The sequence below is a fragment of the Carlito syrichta genome, unplaced genomic scaffold (assembly GCF_000164805.1).
Source record: "Carlito syrichta isolate Samal-C Ts95f unplaced genomic scaffold, Tarsius_syrichta-2.0.1 Scaffold301792, whole genome shotgun sequence".
Lineage (NCBI taxonomy): Eukaryota > Metazoa > Chordata > Mammalia > Primates > Tarsiidae > Carlito > Carlito syrichta.
Genome location: NW_007245888.1, coordinates 361,625 through 384,046, shown reverse-complemented (window position 1 = coordinate 384,046; position 22,422 = coordinate 361,625). Strand labels below are relative to the sequence as shown.

At 41.3% G+C, this 22,422-nt stretch overlaps 1 protein-coding gene across 1 annotated transcript in view; it reads right to left on the bottom strand.

Annotated features, from left to right (window-relative positions):
- LOC103257555 (protein furry homolog) overlaps positions 1–22,422 on the bottom strand; it is a 252,276-nt gene that overhangs the window by 2,235 nt on the left and 227,619 nt on the right. Inside the window, exons 50-56 of the mRNA XM_021710998.1 lie at positions 20,073–20,147; positions 17,323–17,493; positions 13,429–13,437; positions 10,023–10,223; positions 9,310–9,471; positions 6,032–6,198; positions 4,352–4,541 (exon numbers count right to left, since the gene is read on the bottom strand). Coding sequence (XP_021566673.1) covers positions 4,352–4,541; positions 6,032–6,198; positions 9,310–9,471; positions 10,023–10,223; positions 13,429–13,437; positions 17,323–17,493; positions 20,073–20,147 — 975 coding nt within the window. The remainder of the gene's footprint in view (positions 1–4,351; positions 4,542–6,031; positions 6,199–9,309; positions 9,472–10,022; positions 10,224–13,428; positions 13,438–17,322; positions 17,494–20,072; positions 20,148–22,422) is intronic.

Below are 22,422 nucleotides of genomic sequence, written 5' to 3'. Positions count from 1 at the left end.
ATCCACCTAGTCTGTCTCTTCATTCACCCATTATTCAAGTTTGTTCAAAGTTGGAACTAGACAGTTCCCTTCCATTTTTTCCCCCGTGGCTGTTTTGCTTAGTGAGTTTTAAAAACTAAAGTTAAGAAAAATGCTGAAAGAAAAGCATTTTCATTATAGGAAAATAGGAAATTGAAAGAAAGTGAAAAGAAAGAATGAAAGAAGCCCCAAATCTCATCATCCAGAGAAGATACAATGAAATTCTGGTATATAATTTCCTCTATTTTCTGGGTATTTTTTAAAAAGGAAAACTTTTTTCTTTTAAACTATAGGATAACCATGTTTCACATCAACACATTCTTCCCTACAGTCTCATCTTCATGGCTGTCTTATTCCCAACCCTGCCATTTTCATAGTCAATATCTGCTTTTTTTTTTTTTTTTTTTTGAGTTGGAGTCACACTCCATCACCCAGGCTGGAGTGCGGTGGCATGCTCACGGCCACCCCAGTGTCAACCTGCTGGGCTCCAGGGTCCGGGATCTTTGCTCAGCCTTCAAGTAGCTGGAACTACAGGCGCGTGCTACCATGCCCAGCTAATTTTTGATTTATTGTAGAGATGAGGTCTTGCCAAGTTGCCCAGGCGGGAATCCACTTACCTCAGCCTCCCAAGGCGCAGGATTACAGGCTGAGCCACCAAGCCCGGCTGGGAGATGATTTATTAAAAAATAAATTTTGGGGCCAGGCTCGGTAGCTCAGCCTGTAATCCCAGCACTATGGGAGGCTGAGGCGAGTGGACTGCCTGAGCCCACGGGTTAGAGACCAGCCTGGGCAGTTTGGTGAGACCTTGTTTCTACAATAAATCAAAAATTAGCTGGGTGTGGTAGTGTGCGCCTGTAGTTCCAGCGGCTACTTGGAGGGCTGAGGCAGAAGGATCAGTGGAGCCCAGCAGGTCGATGCTGAGGTGGCTGTGAGGGTGCCACTGCACTCCAACCTGGGCGACGGAGTGAGATTCCAATTCAAAAAAAAATTAAAATTAAAAATAAGTAAATAAATTTTGGGCAACTCCCTTAGGTTCCCTCCCACTCTGGGAGCTTTTCTGTCCTCTCAATAAATCCTGCTTTAGATAGATGATATAGATAGATAGATAGATAGATAGATAGATAGATAGATAGACAAAATTTTAATGTATTTTATCAATTATTTGCTTAATAAAAATTGTATATGTTTATTTATTTTTTGAGTTGGAGTCTTACTTCATCACACAGGCTGAGTTGCAGTGGCATCATCATGGCTTACCCCAGCAGCTTCTAACACCTGAGCTTAGGTGATCCTCTGTCCTCCCAAGTACCTGGAACTACAGGTGTGTGCCACCAGCATGACTAATTTTTTTTTATTTTTTGTACAGACAAGATCTCAGTATGTTGCCTAGGCTGGTCTTGAACTCCTGGGTTCAAGCAATCCTCCCACCTTGGCCTCTAAAAGTGCTGGGATTACAGGCACGAGCCACTGCACCTGGCCTAACTTCTTAATAACCATTTAAGAGGGACATAATTTTTATTTTACATTTTTGATATAATTCTGAATTTTCCTGCCTTTTCCTCATGCTATGGTTCTTCCTGCAACTGACCAGAGGCTTCCTTCCCTCAGTTCAACCAAGTAATTATCCCTCTCTCACGATACACTCAACAGAACTCAACATCCACACAAGTTTAACTAGAATCCACCTAGTCTGTCTCTTCATTCACCCATTATTCAAGTTTGTTCAAAGTTGGAACTAGACAGTTCCCTTCCATTTTTTCCCCCGTGGCTGTTTTGCTTAGTGAGTTTTAAAAACTAAAGTTAAGAAAAATGCTGAAAGAAAAGCATTTTCATTATAGGAAAATAGGAAATTGAAAGAAAGTGAAAAGAAAGAATGAAAGAAGCCCCAAATCTCATCATCCAGAGAAGATACAATGAAATTCTGGTATATAATTTCCTCTATTTTCTGGGTATTTTTTAAAAAGGAAAACTTTTTTCTTTTAAACTATAGGATAACCATGTTTCACATCAACACATTCTTCCCTACAGTCTCATCTTCATGGCTGTCTTATTCCCAACCCTGCCATTTTCATAGTCAATATCTGCTTTTTTTTTTTTTTTTTTTGAGTTGGAGTCTCACTCTGTCGCCCAGACTGGAGTGCAGTGGCTGCTCCCGGCCACCGCAGCCTCGCCCGCTGGGCTCCAGTGATCCTTCCGCCTCAGCCTTCCAAGTAGCCGGAATTACAGGCATGCGCTACCACGCCCGGCTGATTTTTTGATTTATTGTAGAGATGAGGTCTCGCTGCCCAGGCGGGTCTCAAACCCCGCAGGCTCAGGCAATCCACTCATCTCAGCCTCCCAAAGGTGCAGGATTACAGGCCGAGCCACTGAGCCCAGCCAATAACTGCTTTAATTAAGCTCAGCCCACAGGTCTAGTTAACTCTGGTGACCTTCCCAGAGCTTTGGTGTTTGGCCTTCCCAGCAAGGCATGGTTCTCTATTTTTTTGCTGCCTCCCACTCCTTCCAATTATGTAGCAAAATTTGGAGAGTAAAAGTGTGGAGCAAGATGCATAGAGAATGTTTCAACAAGAAACTGTCAACACCAGTCAGAAGTTGAGCTCCTTCCTTCTGTTTAGTTCAGCAGTCATTGTGTGTTACACAGGTAACAAGAGAAATTTCAAAGTGTCCACACATGTGACTGCCACAGAGAAAAGCATGTGTAAGATGTCAGGGTGTCTGACTGAAGGCTTGGAAGAGGGGCTGGAAATCCCAGCAGCACCCTGCTGGCCAAGTGTGGTGGTACTGCACCCCCTGGAGAAAGGAACATTGATTAGTCTGCATAGACACTGTATGGGGTCGGGCATGGTTCACCAGGGCAGACAGTTGTTAGATTGGCCTGATTCTTTTTATTATTATTATTATTGAATTGGAGTCTCACTCTGTGGCCCAGGCTGGAGTGCAGTGGCACACTCCCAGCCACCCCAGCATCGACCTGCTGGACTCCGGCAATCCTTCTGCCTCAGCCTTTCAAGTAGCCGGAACTACAGGAACACGCAATCACGCCTGGCTAATTTTTTATTTTATTGTAGAGATGAGGTCTCGCCAATTTGCCCAGACTGGTCTTGAACCCCTGGGCTCAGACAATCCACTCTCCTCGGCCTCCCAAAGTGCTGGGATTACAGGGCCTGATTCTTAAGGGCTACTACATAGAAGTCATTTTCCCCTATCATAAGAAGAAATTTACGACACACAGCAACCCTGCTATAACACCAAGATGACCTTTCATTTGTTCAAAAACAATGTAAGGTGGTAAGCAAGTGTTCACATGTACGGCTGGCATGTTAAGGAATTCACCGTGCAGGGTGGGGGTGAGGATAAAAGGCAAGGCAAGGGGCCAGGCTCCGTGGCTCAGCCTGTAATCCCAAGCTTTGGGAGGCCGAGGTGAGTGAACTGCCTGAGCCCACGGGTTCGAGACCCGCCTGGGCAACTTGGCGAGACCTCATCTCTACAATAAATCAAAAATTAGCCGGGCGTGGTAGCACATGCCTGTAGTTCCAGCTACTTGGAAGGCTGAGGTGGAAGGATCACTGGAGCCCAGCAGGTCGAGGCTGTGGTGGCCGGGAACTGCCACTGCACTCCAGTCTGGGCGACAGAGTGAGACTCCAACTCAAAAAAAAAAGGTAAGGCAAGGCACAGATAATAAAGAAAAAAGAAATATAAAGGAGAGATGGGATGGAGGATCGGCCTGGCATAAGGTACCCCTTAATGGTCCTGATGTTGTAGCTGTTTAGGACTGATGATGTCCAAACAGCCAGCATGGCAGAAATGAAAGGTACTTCATGGCAGCCTAAATCATTTGAGGTCTTCACAAGGCCACTTTGAGAAGATTAGGGGAGATTAGATTGGGGGGATTTTAAAGTTGCAGAAAATTTAGGGGTGTATGGAGGAGAAAATACACTGGTAATAATCCCAGAACAAAACAGCCCCTTCTTTTTTTTTTTGAGTTGGAGTCTCACTATGTCGCCCAGACTGGAGTGCAGTGGCCGCTCCCGGCCACCACAGCCTCGACGTGCTGGGCTCCGGTGATCCTTCCGCCTCAGCCTTCAAGTAGCCGGAATTACAGGCATGCGCTACCACGCCCAGCTGATTTTTTGATTTATTGTAGAGATGAGGTCTTGCTGCCCAGGCGGGTCTCGAACCCACAGGCTCAGGCAATCCACTCACCTCAGCCTCCCAAAGGCGTGGGATTACAGGCTGAGCCACTGAGCCCGGCAAAACAGTCCCTTCTTAAATGAGAAGCTCCCTGGCTCCCCCAACAGACACAGTCCTCTGCACTCCCAGTGGGCACTCGTACCTTGAACAAAGAGGAGAACACGTGAAATGTGTACACAGCACAAGAGCCATCCGAGTCGCACATGAGCTGGTTGATGTGGCTGCGCCAGGCCTCCTCCGCGTCATCGCAGGCTGCAGGCTGGAAAGCGGCAAGGATGGCGGAGAAGAAGGGCGAGGGAGGGGGAGAGACGCCCCTGTCACCTTCTCCAAAGCTGGAAAAATGAAAACAAAAAATGTCAAGATAGAATGTCCTTCTCATCCTTGACCAGGTTTTATGAATTTTGACCCTGAGTGTCAGCAGAATAAGACGGCTTGTCTGCCTACTCTTCCCTTCGAGGTTGCTTTGGGGACACGGCTGTCAGCAGTCACCGAGAGTCTTCTTTGATTCCAGGAAACAGAATTTCACCTCTAGAGTTTCTGTGATTCCGCCATTTCTGACTTCCTTTCTACAGACTCGAGACCTGTTTTAGCCTTCAGCAAAGGCCTCTACTTTCCCAAAGGCCATGCCCAAGACAAAGTAAGCCTCAGTTCTTGTGCTTGGGCACCCTCAGTCCTCTTCATTTTCATTAAAAAAAATTTAAAACATGTTTTGAATCTTTTTTTCTTTTTTTTTTTTTTGAGCCAGAGTCTCAGCAATGGCATGGTTACACTCACTGTGGCCTTGACCTCCTAGGTTCAGGGGATCCTTCCCAAGTAGCTGGGACTACAGGCGCATGCCACCGTGTCTGGTTAATTTGATTGACTTTTTTTGTAGAGACAAGGTCTTGCTATGTTGCCTAGGTGGGTCTCGAACTCCTAGGCTCAAAGTGCTGGGATTACAGGCATGAACAACTGTGCCCAGTCAAAAATTTTGAATCCCTCCATGGAGGGAGAATATTAACAAATGCACAAATTCAAATGCTCAGAAGACAAGGGTGGGGAGAGGAAAGGAAACCAAAGAAGAGATATTCAAGGTAAGAGAAACAGAGAGGCAGGAAGAAAGGAGAGATAACAAATAAAAATGAAAAGTGAAATTTCTTTCTAGGTTACCTTAACCTTTTCCTTTGATGGACAGAGACTCCTTACTGTAACAGAGGGCCTTTGTCTTGCCATATCAGTTTGTATTTTCAGCTTTCAGAAGAGTAATTTTAATATCCTGACTTTCTTCTCCTGAAGTAAATCTGTAGCATTATTATTTGTGACTTATTCTAGATGCTGCATTAGTCTAACCTATGGTGTTTTAATCTATTCCTCTTCATATTTTTTTTTCTTCCTATATCTATCTCACTTGTCTCAGAAATATCAGCCACCATGCTAAAAGACATCCACTTAAAGAAGAGTAGGTATTCAGCAAATACAGAGTCTCTTGTTCTAGTTTTTCAGCTCCAAATGGAAATAACTTACTTCCAAGGCTTGCCAAATCTTGCTTATCTTCTAAGCTTACAAGGCCTGGACCATGTGCCCAGGCCTTTCTTTGGCTTGTCATGTTGCTTTCCAGCCTTATGAATTTTGCATGTGGGTATCCTTTCTTGGTTCCGTGTGAGGCCCTGCGCCTGGGCTGGATGATTCTAACTCAGCTGACAGCCCGCCAAGTTCCATGTCACTTTGGACTCCTTTGCTAGGACATCCCGGCAGTGCAAAGGTGACATTTAACTTGAGTGTGCATGTAATACAGTGCTCCATGCACAACCACACCCCTCGTTTCCACCCAGGGCTTCATTACCTTGCGAGAGTAAACTGGTCCAGGCCACGATTGCCTTTTTCCTCCCCCTCGGTCATATCCAGGCTAAAGCTGTCGCTGCATTCAAAGGCTACTGGGAGTTCATTGATGGAACTAGAAAGATCATCCTCATGCACAGTGGTGTCTTCTTCCTCCCGGACAGCTTCCACCTAGGAGAATAAAAAGAGAAAAGAGTCCCCCAATGTGTAAGAACATACACAGGGCGATCTGTTCAACTAAAGAAAAAAGTAAAGAGACTAATGCTGAGAGTGACAGAAAAGGGGACATTTGTTTTATAGCTAAATACAATCACTTTTTTTTTTAATGGAAAATGTAGTTTATTTAGAAAGTAAATGAGAGAGAGAGGAGATTCACCTTCCTGAAGGTGGGGGTTGGAGGACAAAGCTAGGAAACGTGACCATAGCTCAAGGTACCACACAGACACACCAGAGTTTAACAAAGCAGTGGCCTAAATACAGTGACTTTCTAGGCTGACTAAGGAGTTCTCTGAAGTTCTGTCCATTCTTTGTCTTCTTTTCAGTCTCTTCCACAATGGTCCTCCACTGGGACTCTCAATAGATTCTGGAAAAGACCATCAAGACCTCTGGTCCAACCTCCACATTTTACAGATGAGGACATGAAGCCACACATGAGAAAGGGACTTGCCTCATCTCAGGTCAATAACCACAGTCGGAGCTGGAGTGAGAAACACACTGGAGTGAGAAACACACTGCTGTCGAGTCACTACTCCTTCCATGGCACAGCCCAGCCTTCTAAAGTAAGCCTATCCAGAGTTAATTCTCTGGTACAGAATTCCTTTACTAACGGAAACTAGAACCTGGAATCATCAGTGACCGGCACAGTAGATGCTCAAGAAGTATCTGCAGTGCGCATGAGTGAACCTGAGTCCTTCATGGAGACTGCTGGTGGCTAGGACTTTCTCCATTAGGAATTCACTGAGATCTATTTACATATATGCTTTACCCTTGAGCATACCCTTGAGATGAGTATCTGCTGTTTTCTTGCTACAGAGTGTGGAATGAGCAGGACAATGAAAGGGCTCTAGGGTGGGCAGAACCTGGCTCAATGAGAGGCAGGAAAGGGACACAGCAAGTAAAATGGAAAAAGGCTGGGCTTGAGCCTGGGCCAGGGGAAATCAGCAGAGGACTGATTGTTCTTTAGGAGAGGAAGGAAGGCCACTGGATTACAGATCAGAAGAGGAGAGGAAGAAAACACACGTACAGGTTTCAGTGAGTCATTTTCTTAAAACAAAAACAAACTCTAGGCAAAATAGAAGTGTATGTGAAGTAGAGTTTTATCATGGGTTAACATCAGGCCACCCACTTAGTATGTATGGAGTATTTTGAATCTAGGATTAATAGGACAAATTAACAGGAATGTTAAAGATATATTCAGATATCCCACATCTTTGCAGGAATTGCTGGTAAATACTGAGTTTCAGAGGTTCATCCATAACTGCTTCTTTCTGCTTTTTAAGACTATAGTGGTGCCAGCTAGGCTGGCCATGGTGCTGGGTCTAGATTATAGTGTATGTTCACTTAATGTATTAGGAAGAACTGAGTTCTTACTGAAATACCTTTTATTTCCCTCTCTTCAACATCATAGATGTATCAAACATTGCAGAAACCTAGCTCATGTGAAAAACAGGGATAGCTCTTCAGAAATGAGACTCAACCTTTCCTTGGTGGGATTAGATGATTTCTGCTACTTCCTATGAGAAATCTGTGTACTTTGGCATTCAAATTAGAGAAATGGAGACCATGACTATACCAATACTGAGAAATAGCAAATGCTAATAATGTCACATATATTTTGTGATTTTTTTTTTTCCATGAAATCTAACTTTTCAAATCTTAGGATTCTGGCATTTTAACCCAGACAAGGTTTACTCTTTTTTTTGGCTGAAAAAAAACTCTGTTAACACCAAGAATCCTGATCACAGTCCCATTGCAATGGGGCAGTCATAGAAATAATTCTTATTTAAGATTCAGTATTTTTAGGTAATTGCAATTTGGTGGTGATCCTTGGTTTAAAGCATATCGATTTTTCTAAATTTTCTGATTTGTTTTTAGTCTACTATAAAATATTACAAAATAGCAACTATTAAACTTTTCCATTAGAAATATCAGAAGGAATATACTTTTATACATTTTTTTCTATTTCTTCTTTCAAACTTGCACAACCATAACCAATCTCAGGATAAAGAATGCTTTACTCTAGCCTAATAGCAATAGATTATTTTGTTATTTGTACTATAAGAAAATACAATTCGCCGGGCTCGGTGGCTCAGCCTGTAATCCCGCACCTTTGGGAGGCTGAGGTGAGTGAATTGCCTGAGCCTGTGAGTCGAGACCGGCCTGGGCAGCGAGACCTCATCTCTACAATAAATCAAAAAATCAGCCGGGCGTGGTAGCGCATGCCTGTAATTCCGGCTACTTGGAAGGCTGAGGCAGAAGGATCGCCGGAGCCCAGCAGGTTGAGGCTGCGGTGGTCATGAGCTTGCTCCTGTACTCCAGCCTGGGAGACAGAGTAGAACTCTGACTCAAAAAAAAAAAAAGAAAATACAATTCTATGCTGATAGGCATATATGTGGGCACAGCATGTGAGTGGATAGTTTTGTAGGCAGGATATTTTCTGGAAATTTTAATAAAATAAACTTTAAATGAAATATACACTGTTAGTTTTTTTTTTTAAGCCAAACTTTTTAAATGAGGAATTTCTAGTTTTCTTCTCAGAGAGTCTTGCTAGGAGTGTTTTGTGTCAATCTGGCATAATACTGTGATTGACATTTAAAAAAATTCTGATAGTATGCCAGAACACTGAATCAATTATACAATTTGAATCAATGTACAAATTGTATAATTGTTTTCTACATAGGAAGAAAATTTCCCAAATACGTGCATCCACCCACGCCTCACTTAGCATATTGTTTTATAAAAGTCATGACAAAGAACAGCAGTTTCCCAGTCACAGGGTTCCAGGACATATACCAATTTGTTTTGCCATCAGCAGTGTGCATGCAGAATGCTTCCTTTTAAAAAGACCTTCGATGAAATCCTTTTCCACCAAGATGGCTGCTCAACTTGTGAAGCTAAAACAGTTTCAAAACGTGGGCTCAGATGTACAAACCAGTTATTTCAAAAAAGAAAGAAAGGGAAAGATAATCTCTACACTGTCGACCCTTTAAGAATTCTCAGAAAATTGGAGTCCTTTAAAAAACAAAACAAAACTACAAATCATTATTGCCCAAATCTCTTCACCTTTGAACCCTCAGAAATCTGCAGATTGTTCATATCAGGCAAAGATGCATCAAAGCTAGCCATTCTGGTGTTAAAGGAATGAGGGTCGGCAGGGGTGGAGTCACAGGCCGTGGCGAGCAGCTCCATGGAATTGGCCTCCTCAGATGGAGAGAGCGTCATGATCTGTTTAAAAAGCAAAGGAAATAAAACACAGTGTGATGTTCCCATTGTTTCAAAGTTCAAATCATTCTTTACTAAGAGTCCAAACCATTGTTCTCTAGTTGTTGGTTGATCAGTCTTAATTTTTTAACTTCTTTATTTCACTGTTATCGGACCTTCCTTAAACATAGCCGCTGGTAATGCAGCCCTCTAAAACACCAATACCTGCATTTTCAGATAAGCACATCCAGCTGTCTGTCATATCTCCTATAAGTTTAGAGATCTGAGAAATTTCTAAAAGGATTCCAGCATCATAAAAGTTATTTGGGAAAAATCTAGGCCTTAACAGATTTGAAGACTTTCAGGGTAAATCACATATACCCCAGCATTTGTCTCCATGTGCCATCTACAGAGAGGACTCGGGCAGTTAGAAGCTATTAGACACCACTGACAGTTCTGCTTAAGTTCAGCCACTGGGGAAGTTTCTTTTGCTGCCACTAGAAACTATATGTCTGTACTAATCACAAAAAAATCAGTCTCCAAGTTCCTCAAGCTGCTTACTGGGATATACTTACTAGGTCCGAGTGCTCCAGGATCTGGCTGGCTGTGAGGTCCTCCTCCTCGGATGACTCATCAGAGTCCTCATGGTTCATTTTATTGAGGCTGGGAGAGCTTCCTGAAAGCTGGCGCTCCTCCAGAATCTGCATGTCACACTTGTCCAGGCTGTCCAGAGAACGTCTACGTACTCCCCAGTTGAAATTGTCCATGCTCTCACCCTGAAATCATACCATCAGCTGGTTGATTTATGCCAGAATCCTCCTGCATGCACAACTTCACCCATTCGGTGTGTCATAGCTTACAAACGAACGTTGTCCTCATCAACTCTTAGGCCCACATCAACTCTGGTACCCAAACTTTTGTTTACCCGATGTGAAAAGTAGTAAAAGCACACTAATTTTCGTGTAGATGCATGTGAAGTCATAGAAATGATTACCTTCTTTTTTGGGGGCATGGCGGGTAATCATTACATTTTGTTAAAAGTTGATTTGGTAGAACCCTATAAATGATCTGTGTTTTTTAAAAAGAGACCATGAATATTAAAACAACGTCAAAAGAGGTGTCTCCCATCCCCAGCCCCCCAGTTGCAGTCGGCCCGCTTAGTACTGTTTTCAGGAGAAGAAAATAGGCGCTATGCTTGTAGCACATTCCAGAATCCTTTGGGTATTAAGTGGGAGAGCATTAGGTAAACATTCCAGCCTGATTCTGCCACAGCGGTTTTCACAGATAAAACGCAGAGTTAAAAACTATCGGAGAGCAGCTGGGCAAAGTCTGATGGATCATGCACTATGCAGAGGCCAGAGCAGCATGGTTTGACTTTTGCTTTAGGCTGATTTTGAAATGATTGTCCCAACATGGAAAACCCGAAACTTCCGACTCAGTACCAAATACGATTGCTGACTTGTAGATTTTGATTTGCTGAGACCTAGCTCAAGAGGCCTTGTAAGTGTTCAACAAAGTTTTCAGTTGTAGTCAGACTTTCTCTACAGACAATCAGACATTAGATAAGTTCATAGGACTAACATAAATTTTCTTTCTAGCAATGAATTTGCTTGTTTTTTCTCTGTTAAGATAAGAATAAAAGAAGAAAAATATTACCTACCCCACTGATAAATAAATGTTTAACCAAAATAAATAGGAAATCTGAACAAAACCTAGCACAGAATCTTTTCATCATTGGTATTTTGAAACACTGCCTGATGGTTCACTGAAAGGAAATAAAACACCTTTTTCTGAAGAGAGCTCAGGAAACAGCGTAATAAATTGAGAGATGCAAATTATTGTTAAACCCAGTGAGCTAAAATTTATTAATTTTCCTCTGGTTTAAGGGTCTGTTGTTTCCTAGTTAGACAAGCTGGCCATTCCCACAGATCTCTCAAACAACAGATGCTTAGCTTTTTCAGTGTCTTTTTTTTTTGGCTATTTATGGTAGAAGGCAACAGGTAAGAGTCCTAAACATATTCTAGATCTAACATAGAAACTGCTATCATTATTCATCTTCATTGGTGATATTTATGTGTTTGATGATAAAAAGAAGGCAGACCCAGAATGTTGTTTCCATATTCTGTAGCTGCTGTTTTTATCTGTGTCTGCTGTGACAAATTACCACCAATTAATTTTTTTTCCTGACAGAAAAAGGCTAACTGTTGTGCTGAGATTTAAAAATAGCTATTGCAGTGAGAAAATGGGGGGGGGAAAAGTGGGAGAGGCAAAAGTTTGGGGAAGGAAAGGAAAGTTCAAATGTAAAAAAAGGAAAAAAGATAAAAATGAGAATACAGAGTAAAACAAGAAGAACATGAAAATTACAAGGAAAATATACAAACACAAATCCACAAAACTGATTCTCTTGTACCAAACGAATAGATGGATGAGTTTGGTAAACTCTCTTCGGCAACAATTCTCGCTTAACAGTAACCAGAGTGGCAGCTCGGTGAAGACCTGAACCAGGCATGAGAACAGGGAGGCAGGGAAAGCTGTTCTTGCAGAACTAAGACCTGCCTGTCGTGCCAGAGGATGTGATATCTCCACTTGCAGCAAAGATGATGAAATGGTTTCCCCGCTGGTGACTGAGGGGTTGGGATGGAAGGGCTGCAGCCTGGCCCCAGTTAAAGCCCACGATAACTAAAAGTCCACCAGGCTTTCTCAGCATGGCGCAGGGGGAGGCCTGATGGGACAGCCACCCTCCTCCTTTCTCTCCCTCAAATGCCACATTTGTATTTTCTGTTACATACAAAGTTAAAAGTTAAAACAGTGTTTTAGTGATGATGCCAGATTTTATAAGTATGAGAAAGTGCAGAAGATGGCTAACTATTTCAGATGGACAATTTGTATGTCATTTATCAAACTTAAAAATCACTCAGGATTTATGTGGATATGGGCAAGTATTAATAATTGGATGTTCTATAAATGTTGGAAATAGGCAGGGCTCGGTGGCTCAGCCTGTAATCCCAGCACTTTGGGAGGCTGAGGCGAGTGGACTGCCTGAGCCCTGGGGGGTTTGGGCCCAGCCCGGGCAACTTGGCGAGACCTCATCTCTACAATAAATCAAAAATTAGCTGGGTGTGGTAGTGAGTGCCTGTGGTTCTGGCTACTTGGAAGGCTGATGCTGGAGGATCACCAGAGCCTAGCAGGTCGAAGCTGGGGTGGTCGTGAGAGTGCCACTACACTCCAGCCTGGGCAATGAAGTGAGACTCCAACTCAAAATAAAAATGTTGAAAATAATATTCTTGGAAACAATTATTTCATACTGGAACTCTGTCAAATAAGAATTGTTGTTGAAGGAACCTGGGTACACTGGGGTCAAAATATGTTCCCCTAAATGTATTATTTAGAGTAGGTCTGATATACATAGATGTAGAGTGATCTTAGGTCAGTTTGCCCAAGAGGATATTGGCAGATGTCTGTTGTCTGGGTGTAATTATTATCAGCATCCTCTCTCACTTGCAAAAGATTCCTGGTTTGGATGAAAATTTATCTCACAGAGACAGCTTCTAATTCCCAGAAAAAAAAAGGTTTGAATTGGAAGTGAATGTGGTATATAGTTAGATGCAGATTGTTTATTTCACTTTTAATAAGAGAATTTAACAACAAAACCCATCCAGCTGTGTAACTGCCTAGCCATAAATAGGATTTCTATGATCATATTTGAAAACTCCCTTTTTCTCAAGAGATACAATCATGCAACTTTCAGAACTAGGCTTAAAAAGGTTTTAAAACATCTTGTATTTTATGTTTTAGGAAACATTTCCATACTAGAGCAGCCAATAAAAATACCTCTTATGTCACACACACCTAGATGGATGTTTGCACGCAAATAAGCATACATATACTGGAGGGGAGGAAAAAAGCAATTATGTTGTTATAAATATGCAATGATGCAAAACATTTGCTAGTATATCTGAATGAAAAATAGTGTCATCTTACCTGAAGTTCCTGGGTAGCAGTTGAATGGACAGAAAAACAAATAAAAGGTCTATTTAAAATGATTATATTAAAGATACTCTACTGCATTTGTCTTAGTTTTAATACAATAGCAATTAACAGCACTAAAAATATACACTTCAGTAGATACAATTAAAAAAAAAAAGGTAAACATACACTAACCTCAAAGAGAAAAGTCAGTATCAAACTCAGAAATTCCAAATCTCTTAGTGGTGGATGATGTAGCAGAGGCCACAAATCATTGATACAATTTCTGAAATAGCTTTCCACTTCAGTGACAACTTTGGTCCCCTCAACACTTTTTTTTTTTTTTTTTTTAGAATGCCTAAATATATATTTGTGAGAAAAGTGTTTAATGTCATGGGAAAACAAATGAGGTTCATCAACTGGAAAAAAAGGTGGCATCACTTGAGCCTGTTCACAAATTAAAAGTGTTTGTGAGTGTGATCTCTTTACAGTTGACATGCAATTAATAGCAAAGACCCAACACCTTCTAAAGATTCTGGAAAGTTCAAGGGCAAACCCCTGCAGACATCATTCAATACATTTGGAGACTATTTAATGAAAATAAATAGATATGACAGCACCAACTTGTCTTTGTTTTTTGACAAGTGTGTTTTGATCTAGGTGCCAAATGTACTCAACTATCTCAGATGAGGATATACTAAAATTATTCCTTAATGACAGTACAAGGGACTAACATTTAGATGTCAACCAGGTGTCTGACACTGTGTTAGAAGTTATAGTTAGGCTGCTTTATTTAATCCTCATATCGGTCCTATAAGTTAAATATACCTTATCCAAAATGCTTGGGACAAGAAGGGTTTTAGATTTCAGATTTTTTTGAATTTTGGAATATTTGTACCTACAGAATGAGCTATGTTGAAGATGGGACCCAAGTGTAAACACAAAATTCATCCATCCATCCATCATCTGAGTTGGGGTCTCACTCTGTTGCCCAGGCTAGAGTGCAGTGGAATGATCATGACTCATTGCAGCCTTGAACTCCCAGGCTCAGGCAATCCTTCCACCTGAGCCTCCCAAGTAGCTGAGACTACAGGCTTGTGCCACTATGCCCGGCTAATTATTTTTTGTTTTTTGTAGTCAATCTTGCTATATTGCCTAGGCTGGTCTGGAACTCCTGGGCTCAAGCAATCCTCCCCACTAGGCCTCTCAAAGTTCTGGGATTACAGGTGTGAGCCACTGTGCCTGGCTCATTTATGTTTTATATATATCCTATACAAATAGCCTGAAGGTAATTTTATGTACTATTTTAAATAATTTTGTGTATGAAACAAAGTTTTGGCTGACTTATGACCTGACACATGAGGTCAGGTGTGAAATTTTTCACTTGTGGCATTCATTATGTCAGTGCTCAAAAAGTGTCGAGTTTTGGAGCATTTTGATTGTGGATTTTCCAGTTGGGGATGCTGAACCTGTATTATGATACCCAATTAATAGACAAAGCAGAAACCAAGAGGTATTGCATCCATGCTCAAGGTCACATAGCTAGGTCAGTGGCAAAGCTGAAATTCAAACTTGGAGCCGCTGGACTTCGAAGTCCACGCATTTCACTCTGCCGCTCTGTAAGCATGTTAGAATCCCTTATTATGACTTATTGAGAAGTAGCAGAACATTCCCAAAAGGTTTATTTTATTTGGATAAAATGAACACTCTCACCCACTTGAGTTTCTCATAAAATCTGAATCAAATAATAAAAGATAAAAATGATCACTGTGATTTTTTTAGTTGTTGTTGGCTAGGGCAATAGAGAGAAGACAGAAGGAAGATGTGGTATTCCTAACTTCTTGCCTGTGAGAAACATGAGTATAATATTTATTTTTGAGTGGTGGGCATCTCAGATTTTTCCCTCTATTTTGACGGAAATTAAATTTGTGAGTTGTTCTGAACTTGTGTCAGTTTCCTCTGCTTTACATCATTCCTGCTCAGTCATGCCACATAACATTTTTCTCTGGCTGACACAGGAAAATGATGTCTATCTTTCTTCATCAGCTTTTTTCTTCCCTAATTTAATTTCCAGAACGAAGAGGGTCTTTACACTTGAATTCTAACCTAAGAGCAAACTTTAGGTCAGTTGCCAGATCAGGGAGGTAGTCTTTTGATATTAACTGAACTCTGACCTCTAGCTCAGAGACACCATTTTTTGCTTGAGAAATAAAGTTGATTATGTATTGTCACACAGGCTGGAGTGCAGCAGTGCCACCATAACTCACTGCAGCCTCAAATTCCTGGGCTAAGTGATCCTCTCACCTCAGCCTCCAGAGTAGCTGGGACTATGGGTGTGTGCCATTGTGCCCAGCTATTTCAGAAAAAAAAAATTTTTTTTGGTAGAGGTAGGATCTCACTACGTTTCCCAGGCTGGTCTCAAACTCCTGGCCTCAAATGATCCATCTGCCTTGGGCGTGAGCCACACTGTACCCAGCCAAAAAGACATTTTGAAAGTATTCAAAACAGTTGTATTTTGTTTTAGTCTTTTAAGGCAATTTTTATTGCATTAAGCGTATGCTTTCTCTATCACTAATTATACCGGAAAACTCTGCAATACTTTTTATTGGTTCTAGAGCATTTCAAGTTGAAAATTAAGCTGATACTGATTTTAAGAATGCCTTATCATCAGTGCCCTTATATTTCTTAAGAATGGGGTCTGCTAGACTTGTTTTCCAGGGAAAGAATCGGTAAGGAACACATTCTTTATCCTGAGGACATGATTCTCTTCTGCTGAGGCAGAATCCTGGGAGTTCAGTGGGCCAGGAAGGACCACAGCAGATAGCTCATGGCCTCAACTGGACATAGGCAGGTTAGTTGATAAAAATATCCTTTTAGGGAAGGCAAGCAGGTACTTAAAGCATTGTTTCCCACAAACTTGTAAAGTTAATGAGGTTCCTACCCAACACAGGACATAACAAACTTTGAATTTGGGCCTCTATAATTGTTAGACTAGCTGAGAGCCCTTTGGGAAATATGTATGGTGCAGTTAAACACGAGCTGACACCACCATTAGTCAGGCTCTGTACTAAGCACCCTGACATAAGCGAATCTCACTTAAGTGAACTGAGTGTTCGTCCTATGAAATCAAAGACTGCTTCTTAGCTGGGACAGCCCCTAAGCTATTGAAATGAAGGTGATTGACAGGGCGATGCTCCTCCTTCTGATCCCTGTTTTCAAAAACATGATTCATAGCTGAAAGCATCTTATTACTATGATTATCGTTCAAAATAAATGAACGTGCCTGTTGAGACTTGAATTCAGCTGCTCTCGGTGTCTGGAACGCTGGCACCCACTAAGGGCAGAGCAAAGAGCTCTCTCGTGTATGTTACAGTGTGTCTCAAGTTCTAATGATTTCATCAAGCACAGCACAAAAATGCTGGGTCCCTCCGGCTCTGGTCTCATGTTGTAGCAGGCAAGCTTTGAAGTCACTGAATTTGAGCAACTTCACAATTGAAATAATGAAATGCTTAGCATATTTTACCCAGGTATCAGTGAACAGGTTCAGTACTGAAATGTTTTAGTGACTTTTTTTTACAGAGTTCAGTTTTGGAACACACACACACACACACACACACACACACACACACACACACACACACACACCCCCCGTCTTTGTGTGGTCATTAAAACTCAGGCCTTTGCCACTTAGAAATAACTTGGCAGCTTCTGCCGTGGGCTCAGACAGGAAGGGTGTGGTAGTTCTTGCCAAAGTTAAGCTGCTGCACTTTGAATAAGTTGGTTCAAAATAAAGTTTACAACGCTCCCATTAAAGAACTCATTATTTAGCAGCTATAAAAGACACTGTTTCGTCAGTCAAGGCAAAAGTCAAAGGGCAAAGGGCTTATTTTGGTAGAGAATGTACCATACCTCTCCATCCTCCAGCTCTACATCGAGGAAGTCGAAGTCTCTGAAGACTCTGAATTGCTGTTCACTGTTGGTATCATCCATGTTTTCTTGTTCTCGGGCGCCGTCCTCGGAAGACACCAAGCTCGTCTGGTGCTCAAGCACATCCAGATCGCCACATGACGAAAAAATCACCTATGGATTGAGAGTCCTTGCCTGAGAAACTGTTCTTCTCCCTTTTGTGTGTGCTACGAACAGCTGGAATGGGCTCTTCACAGCACTGTACTTCCAATACACACCTAATTCCTTAAGTGGGTATTTTTAGAATGTTCTTGTATTATTTATGTTGGACAGGTGCCTTCAGATTAAACTCGTGGCAACGATGCAAGTTCATGTACCAGGACAATGATCAAGAGTCAAGTCGCTGCCTCTTAGTGGATGAATGGAGTGTGTGTGTGTGTGTGTGTGTGTGTGTGTGTATAAAACAACCGAGCATGTGCTCACAAACTGAGGCAGACAAAAAAACCAAACAACTTCCACTGCTTCTGAACTGACTGAGGTGAGAAACTGTACACATTTATACACACATATATCAAATACATATAAATAATATTTTAAGGACTACTGAAACCAAGATATGTTATTGCACAGTGAACTGGGAGAGCAAAGGATTTAACTCTTGTATAGATAAACCAGGGACTGATAAGGACTAAGAAACCGAAGACAAAAAGTACAATACTTGTTCACAGAAGAGCAGCTGAGTGGCCGTGCCCATAATTTATACTTAAATTCCTGTCCTGTTGATTTGAACAAAACATTTCTTACTTGTAAAATCTTTAGAGTGTTAATGTTTCAAATTAACTTTTATGCTTTGGTTCTTTTCACTGAGCCATTTTTAATGGAACTTTCTAGAAAGAGTATACTGCAAATGAACCTAAATGTTTTGTTCTCCAGCTTTCATTGACATAGATTGATATTAAATAAAACTACCATTATTACTTGTATGGTCATTCTAATGTCTTGGTTGTCCTTAAAAAGTAGGCAACTCATTTATAAGGATTTCTATGTAACAAGCATCTCTCAAAAGCAAAAAGTGTATGAATTCCAAAGGTGCTTCTTCTCTCTAGTGTTTAAGAATAGGGATCTGACGTGCCCTACATTCTCGTAAATGGTACATGTCACGTAGTTTTGCATAGGGTTTACAAATGGGTATGTGAGATTCATAACCTGGAGGACCAGCCAACGAGTCAGTGAGAGACGAGACACAAGAATTCTGATTTCCTCAGCTGAAGGTTCTCTTCCCTACTTAGTATGGCTTCTCTTACTTGTAATGTACTTCAGGCAAATATTTCTAGCTGGAAAGGCCTCAGCTCACGGTGGGATAGTATGAATCCGTAGGAGAAAGGGCCAGTCACAACCACAGTAAGTAATAGGCCTTGCTGGTGGTGCTGCACTGCAGAGGCAAAACATACTTCTTTCCACTATGGACTGGGAGGTTCTCTCTGCCCCGTCATTGTCCCCTCTGTCCTAAAGAATGTCACAAGAGCAGCAACAAACCCACTGATCAATAGCACTAAAAAGGTAACTTAAATGAAGGCCCAGCTTAGCTGAAGGCTGGTTGGGTGCTTTCCCAGACAATGAGAAATATCACTTTGCACCTTAGTAAGTATTGATGAGCTTCTAATATTTCACCTGCTCTTGAACTATGCTAGTCGATGCACTTCAAATTTTTAAAAATAGCTCTGCAGAGAAATTTGTTGACTGATTCTTACTTTATTTGGGAAATTATTTAGTTTGCTATTTCTTTTTTGTAAATAATAATGATGCTGTGATATAGATGAAATAAAAATACTTGGTAAAACAAGGTGGCATTTTTTATTGCTTTTGCTATAACATACTCACACAATTCAAAGTTTTCTAAATATTGTAAGAGTTTCCAAAGCTTATAATATTTCAGTCATTCGTTGATTCATTCAAAAGCTCAGTGGCACAGTTTTTGGGTTGTATTTTAATATAACATTAGTGGGAGTTTATATGAGGAAAAAACATGGTAATATATCATAATTTTCATCTTCATCTTATGTGACTAAAATAATGACATCACAGCAAAAAGTGTGTGTACAGCGAGTAAAACTACATCCAAAAGGAATGAGCACGTATGTCATACATGGTGGTCAGTAGAGATTAACATATATATCATAAGAAAGTTGGGCATATTTACAAAAAAAAAAAAAAATCCAGCTGGGTGCGGTGGCTCATGCCTATAATCCTAGAACTTTGGGGGGCCAAGATGAGAGGTTTGCCTGAGTCCACAACTTGGCGAGACCTCATCTCTACAGTAAATCCAAAAACTAGTTGGGCATGGTGGCACACACCTATAGTTCCAGCTACTTGGCAGGCTGAGGCAAAAGGATCGCCTAAGCCCAGAAGGTCGAAGCTGCAGTGTCCGTGAGCATGCCACTGCACTCCAGCCCGGGTGACAGAGTGAGACTCCAACTCAAAAAAAAAAAAAAAATCCATGAAATTAAAAAAGTGAAAATAACTGAGTATTCATAAACTGGAGCAAACAGACAACAAAATCTTCTAGTTTATTCACTCAGTGAGATTAAAAAGCATGGTGTAACGAGAAACAACCCAGGGGTTTGATCATTATGGTAGACATCACACTTGTCAATTGTAGTCAAATCCTCTAAACGAAATGACCAAAGGCAAAGACAGACCAAAGGCAAAAAAGATATGATACCCAAATAACTGTCATACATGACAAAACTTACTGATGGATTTTTGCTTAATCCCACTTCTTGACCACAGAGAGAGAGGACGTGAACCAACTTTTCTTTTGTCCTCTTCTGGAAAAGAAACACAAGGCAGGTTTTCATTATGGGGTCCTGGGAGAAAATCTGTTCAAATTCTGTAGCTGCTAGTCACACAGGGAGATGGCACTTGAAATGTGGCCAGTGAGAGTTGAGGTGTAAAACACACAAAGACTTGGTATGAAAAAAATATTTAAAATACTTCATGAATAACTGTACAATATTGATAACATGTAGAAATAATATTTTAGACCTACTGGGTTAAATAATATTTGTTATTAACATTAATTTTGCCCATTTCTTTCTGCTTTTTAAAAAGGTGACTATTAGAACATTTAAAATGAAGCTCACATTATGTTTCTCTAGACATGGTGATCAAAATAATCTGAAGGGGTGTGTGTATGAGAAAATCAGTCCCTAGGTTCTTAGGTAAATAGCCACTGGTCTCTTTGATAATCCTTTCTTATATGCTACAACTTTCAGTAAGAGCAAGGCTTTCTTTTACACCTAAATGAAATCTATTATGTTATACTACATGTCTGTTTTCCTCAAATGGGATAATAATTTTACCTTCTACAGAACAACAAAAATTCAATTATTTGTAAGCCATCTTAAATCTTTCTCAGTTTATTTTTCCTAAAGTGAAACAGATTCCATTCCTTTCATTTTTCTTCATAAACCTGTTTTCCAGCACCGTAAGCATGGGGATTCTTGTGTAAACCATCAGTTTCTTCCAGTAACAGATAAACTAGGTCTCAGAATGATTGGTGAGTTGAGAATGAAAAGGAGGAGTCACCAGGGCCTGAAGAATGTGGGTGTACTTCAGAACTGCTCTTTTTTTTTTTTAGATTCGAGAATATAGTTTATTTAAAAGTAACTTAGAGAGAGAGAGGGAGGGAGAGAGAGAGAGAGAAGGAGAGAGAGAGAGAGAAGATTTACCTCCCCAAGGTTGGGGAGGAAGCCAAAGCTAGGAAGCACAGTGACAGCCATAGCTCAAAGAGCACATGGCCCCACCAGAGTCTAGTAAGGCAATGGTGGCAATGATCTTGCAATGGCTCAAAATGGCTTTTTTTTTTTTTTTTTTTTTTAAGATAGACCTGCTGGGCTCCGGCAATCCTTTTGCCTCAGCCTCTCATAGAATGGCTCTTTTTTTTTTTTTAGAAAGTAAGATTTACTGAGAGGGCAGAAAAGCTCCCACAGTAGGACGAGACCCAAAGGGGTTGCCCCAAGAACAGCTCTTAAAGCAATCTTCCTACACTCTTTAAAATGATTCTCTCCCCCTTTAATCTGATTTAAGTTTGTTAGGTAGAAACTGCTAGGAAGTTGATATCACTCTTAGATTTTCCTTCTTAATGGAACTTAATTTGGTTCATCCTAAACTCTTTTCAAGCTACAGAAAGGACACTCATTCCAGTATTGGCCCGAAATCAAAGACACAGGGACCTTGATGTTGTGGGGGTGGACTGAGATTCCCGAAACTATTTCCCTAGATCTTAGTGGTCGTTTTACAATTCTGATAAGGAATCAATACAGAGGAACACAGAATTAAGCTGTATTTTTCCTTGTAGTTCTTAACTGAACACTCATGCAGAACTTGCTCTATTCCAGCCAGCATGATGCTATATGATCCATCTCCCTGACCTTTGAGAGTGTTTTTCCTGTTCAGCACCCACTTTTCTTCTAGTAGCACAGTCTCTCTTTTTACCTTGGAGACAGTTCCTCTTTCACTAAATGGGGCTCTGCCTGCCTCACGCGCCCTGCAAGATTCCCTGTTTCAGAATCGCTATCAATGTCAAGCGAGGGAGGCCTCTGCCTTTCTGAAATCACCAGAGCCAAAGACCTTGCAAATCTGGAGCTGCCAGAGGTCACTGGTGCCCCTCCCCAAAAGAGCCTGCCTGAGAATGAAGTCAATGGAGAGGCAAAGAAGGGCTAAGACTTTGGGAAGGGGAGGTGGGGACAGTGAGAAGGAGAGAGACCATCTCAGGATCCAGTTCCCGACATTTGTATACTAGCAGCTGACGGTGCTTGAAGTCAAGATGGATGAGTTAATAAATTTCTTTTCCCTATTGGGTAGTTTTTCAGTGAGCTTCTGTCACGTGCCATCCAGAAACCCTTGAATAACACACAAGTTTCACTTGATGGTAAGCCCAATGGCGACCATACTTGGATACAGTCACTGTAGAGTTCCAGGCTGTGATAACAGGACTGCAGAGAAATCTGGCAGCCTGCAGCCCCCATCTGTGTGGCCCACCCGGTGCATGCACAGCATGACTGATAAGTGTCTGCCCTGAAGACAGCAGCCAGAACAGTC